General features: G+C 40.0%; 1 protein-coding gene across 1 annotated transcript; it reads right to left on the reverse strand.

Annotated features, from left to right (window-relative positions):
- Positions 1–3,647: 3,647 nt before the first annotated feature.
- Positions 3,648–4,568, reverse strand: LOC138249490 (odorant receptor 131-2-like). Its single transcript, XM_069203448.1, has one exon. It carries the CDS (start codon positions 4,566–4,568, stop codon positions 3,648–3,650), a length of 921 nt encoding a protein of 306 aa, XP_069059549.1.
- Positions 4,569–4,867: the final 299 nt, after the last annotated feature.

Consider the following 4,867-nt stretch of genomic DNA (forward strand, 5'->3'; position numbering starts at 1 on the left):
TGTGGCTGCTGTGCAGCCTTCAAGCGCCCATCCAATTCTGGATATGCCACTGCCAGAATGCGGCACATTAGGGGTGTCAGGGCCCAACAGGCACCCCTTCCTCGTTGGGAGGACTTCCCTAGCTGGGACTCTCAGGTCTTACTGGCCCAGCGCCGCAGGTCCTCCCACCGCTTCTGCCAATGTTTAGCCTCATCCTGATGAAATTCCTGGATGCATTTGTAGTACACCTGCAGACATATGTAAAGTTTCCCCAAAGGGCTGAACTCCCTGCCATCAAGTCTGACTTTTATGTCTTTGCTAACATTCCCATGTGATAGGTTCCATCGATGGTACCCACGGCGGGGGCGACGGTGTTTACCGCCATGTTAATAATGAGGGCCATAATGGTCAGAATAACTAAAGTGTGGGAAACAAAAAATGTACTTAATGTCTAAATCCATCTACTTCAATCTGCTCCTGTGATGATTCCTCAATCGCAAGCTTTGCATGCTGTGTTAATGTTCAATGCACACTTCAACTACCAATCACACTTCAGGACTAACTGTAGTTTCCATATTGTACTGAAAACATATCTTTATATGTCTATCCCTATAAGTCTCACTTTAGATCTACTCACAAAATATGCTGCCACTTGTTCACCTAATGCATGGTTAACCCAATCTTTCTGAGAGCTGCCTGATTCAAACTAGTCCCTGGTTCAATTTCTGATATTCATTGTCCACCACAATATTATCCAATATTATACAATGGTCTGGAATCAAACATTACCTTTACACCTTAACCTGAATCTACGCATCATATTGCTGTACATACCTATCAAGTCCATAGGCCCTTCCACATTCAAAACTATAACACACATATACTCTCCACATGCAGCTTTGTCACTTACCTTTGCCTTCCCTCAAAATTGATAAACATTGCTCAAGTAGCATTATCTTCCTCACTTCATGCATGTTGTTATCTGTAGCACATTAAAACCAATAGACAATCCGGTTGGTTCCTTTTGCCAAAACCATAGCACACTCCCTTCTTCTTTTCAATTTCTGCCCTCACCAGATACTATACACATTCTCCCTATTTGGAACAGTTCTTCTTGACTTTACTCATATCTGCCATTTATTATTTCCTTCGGATGTATCTCGCACTGTGCGTTACCTCTGGACACATTAATTGTGGATAGAAGCAATATACAGTGAGTAATTGTCTTTTCAGGCTCATATATATATAAGCTTCTTATCACATGTGTTGTATTATCCATTTTATTGGCAGTCCCCATGCTGTTCCATGAATGCTGGAAAGAGTTGAATACTTGAGATGGCAATCCAGGACAAGCCTAATAAGCAATAGAAATGCTTATTGGTCTTTTTGCCAATACTGTGTGGGTGATACTATGTGCTTGTACATTGTTTTCTACACCTTTCACACAGCCGGCCACCGCTGTTGTTGGCTTTGCTGATGCTGGCAGATTTTAAAATGTCATCTGGCACTGGCAAAGACAACAGTGACTCCTACCATGGCTTGGTAAAGATTCAGTGCAGAAGGAAGACAATCATAAAAATAAATCGGGCACAAACACACAGGAAAGGGCAACAGGGCAACATTTAGGCCATTAGAAAGGACACAATCTAGCAAAGAAGAGCAGTCCAAGGCCTACTCAGGAAAAGTGAAGTGGGCTAGTACTACAGTCTTTAGGCACACAGGGCCAGATTCACAAAGGTAAACTTAAACCAAAAGTCTTAGTTTAGACCTAAAATCTAACTTTAAACGTAGTAAAGTTAGACTTTTGGTTTAAGTTTACAGTTTTGGTTAACGTTTAGACCAAAAGTGTTAATTTACACCAAAAATCTAACTTTATTCGTAGTAAAGTTAGACTTTTGGTCTAAGTTTACAGTTTTGGTCTAAGTTTAGATCACAAGTGTAAACTTAAACCAGAAGTCTAACTTTACTATGAGTAAAATTAGACCTTTGGTCTAAGTTTACACTTTTGATCTAAACTTAGGGCCTGGTTCCAAAGGTAATTTTAGATAAAAGTCTAAGTTTAGACCAAAAGTCTAAGTTTAGACTGAAAGTCTAATGTTACTCCTAGTAAAGTTAGACTTTTGGTCTAACTTTACACTTTTGGTCTAAGTTTGGACCAAAAGTCTAAACTTAGACCAAATGTCTAACTTTACTCATAGTAAAGTTAGACTTTTGTTCTAAGTTTAGACTTTTGGTCTTAACTTAGACCAAAAATGTAAACTTAGACCAAAAGTCTAACTTTAAAATGAGTAAAGTTAGACTTTAGGTCTAAACTTGGACTTTTGGTCTAGATTTAGCTTTGTGAATCAGGCCTCCTACAAGCAGCACCCAATAAGTCATTATCTAACAATTGCTTTTAGTTTTAAAAAGAAAAGATAAATTAGCTCACTTGGAGGTAAGATTCCCAAAGAGTAACAAAGAGTAACAATTAGCCATCAGTGAACTGCATATTAAAGACGATGGGATAATCTAGATTTTAGCAGAGAGGCTACTCTGTTACAACAGCTGACATTTGCTCCGACGGGCTGATGAAGTAAGGTCCATCACAATAAGCCACCTGACCATCCGCCAAACTTAGAGCGGGCTGCCGGATGGCTTTATTTTCTGTCCTTCACTGCCAGGTGGAATCTTCCAGTTAGGGATGGCAAAAATAAAATAAATAACCCTACACCATGGGAGAACCCTCTCAAGATGTGGGGTCCATCAGTTTTGCATTTTTTTCAAAAACAAATTTTCAAAGTGGCAATCTGTTTTTTTGTTATAAGAGTTTGATGCTTGATGGCTGGCAGTCATGTTTAAAGTAGGCATCCATAACATTTATCGAATATTGATGGGAACCTCCATCAAGATGCTTCCTGTCAGTGTATAGTGATGTCTATGTGGCCACTGGGCAAGATGTACTTCAGGGTGATGGAGTAAAGTACTCCATTGGTGGGAGTGACAGACATTAAACATCCTCCAAACTCTAAGTCAGGCCCAGAGCACTGATACAAATTACTGCATGCTTCTACTGGAATAGTCCAACAAGGGAACTCAGGCAACCTAAGTAAAGCCATAAGAAAGAAGCTGAATCTCACCAATCAGATCCACAAAAGCTTCCTCGAGTGAAGTTGGCAAAGAGTGCAGTCATGACAGCATAGTCCAGTAATCTTCTGTTGCTGCAATAAAATTGGTGACACACAGGGTTCTTTAACCAACTTTTCGTCAGTGTAACAAGGCCCCACTCTCAGTCCAAAGAAGAGTTCACAATAACAGCCCAATTGAATGATGCATTCTAAGGCACAGTGGTACAAAACTGGCCTAGCATCTAGCCTCACGGTGAGTTCCACCGGACAGTCCTCGCTCTACAACTCATATCCAAGCGTACACACTCACAGATATCACTGTATCATTGTTCATCTTGTCCATATCTTACATCCAAGATGCCATTGACAAGTAAAGGAAGAGGTTTTTTTTAACGTATAACTAACAGAATCACATATGGTTAGGAAGTATTTGTTGATGTTTCATGTTAGGTTTTAAGGGCTGAGTCTGTATAATAAAGATGTTTTTCACTTGAATAATTATAACAAAAAGGGAGAAGGAGGTGAAGACATCTGAAATCCAAGTTTGTAGTCTCCAAGTTCATTTTAGAAGGCAGACATGAGTATATTTTTGATGTGACGTCTGATGTTTTCATCACGGAATCCATAAATCAAAGGACTCAGAAAAATTGGAAGTAAAATAAATAGAAAGTAATTTAAAAACCTGACATAGAAAATTTGGTTTCTCAGTAAATTTTCTGAAATAGGGGCAGTAAATGAGGTCAAACTTAGCAGGAGCTGAATAGCATGGAGCAGCACAGTTTTGCTGGCCTTTGATGAAGCTTTGTCCCCACTGATTTTCTTGGCCTCCAGCATAATTTTTAGGTAAGTGTATAGAATTATCAAAGCAACCACAGTAAAAGTAGTAGCATTAGCTGTAAAAGTCAATATTGCTTGTTGAGGTGTCACTATTAAAAGCTCTCGACGACATAATACTCTTTGAAAGAAAACGTTCCGCTTCTCAGATGCGCTTAGCATCATAACATCAATTAAAGATGGCATGAATCCAATGACAGAACTGATGACAATTGCCACCCAGTACCTTTCTATCCGACAGATCATAGAGTGCCTCAGTGGGAAGCAAATGGCCACGTAGCGCTCTAGGGCCATCGCTGCCAGGCCATTCCGACTGCTGAGGAAGGTAGAGGCTGCTATAGTGACAACCACATAGCAGCCACTTACTGGCATTACGTATAACGCAAAGGTCAATAAAAACAGAAGCACACATGTGACAAGGTTCACGGTGTCACTGATCATAGTGTAGATGAAGAGGATGTAGCGGGATTGTTCCCTCAGGTGAGCTGTAGTAAAGAAGGCGTGCAGCATCAGCATGATGAAGAAAAGAAAGATACCCAAAAACAGCAACAGAGCAATGGTGAGTGTGAGCCATGTTCTAAGGTCACGGGCCATGATAGCACTGGTGTTGTTTGTGGTTGCATTCTCAAATAGCAATGTGATGTTCTCCATTTTTATGCAAATGTTTCTGCCTTTGAACATGTAGGCACAACTTGTCTTACATGTTTTTGGCTCCCTGTGTAATGTAAATAAAGAGGTATTATTGTCATGAAAGGGCAGAAAAAACCTACTAAAGAAGACTTTATTTTACACACGTGCTGTATCTCTACGACATTTGGATTTACATACATGTGCATTGTTACATGTTATCAGATGACTCTACCTGCCTCATGCAAATCCCTCAAGCAACCAAGTACACATTATTAGTTGTCAGTTCTTGAAGAGACAATCATAAAGCTCTGCTGTTAAAG

Source organism: Pleurodeles waltl, chromosome 8 (genome assembly GCF_031143425.1).
Source record: "Pleurodeles waltl isolate 20211129_DDA chromosome 8, aPleWal1.hap1.20221129, whole genome shotgun sequence".
Lineage (NCBI taxonomy): Eukaryota > Metazoa > Chordata > Amphibia > Caudata > Salamandridae > Pleurodeles > Pleurodeles waltl.

Excerpts from the sequence above, each read along its gene's own strand:
- LOC138249490 (XM_069203448.1), bottom strand. The coding sequence starts at position 4,568 with ATGGAGAACATCACATTGCTATTTGAGAATGCAACCACAAACAACACC.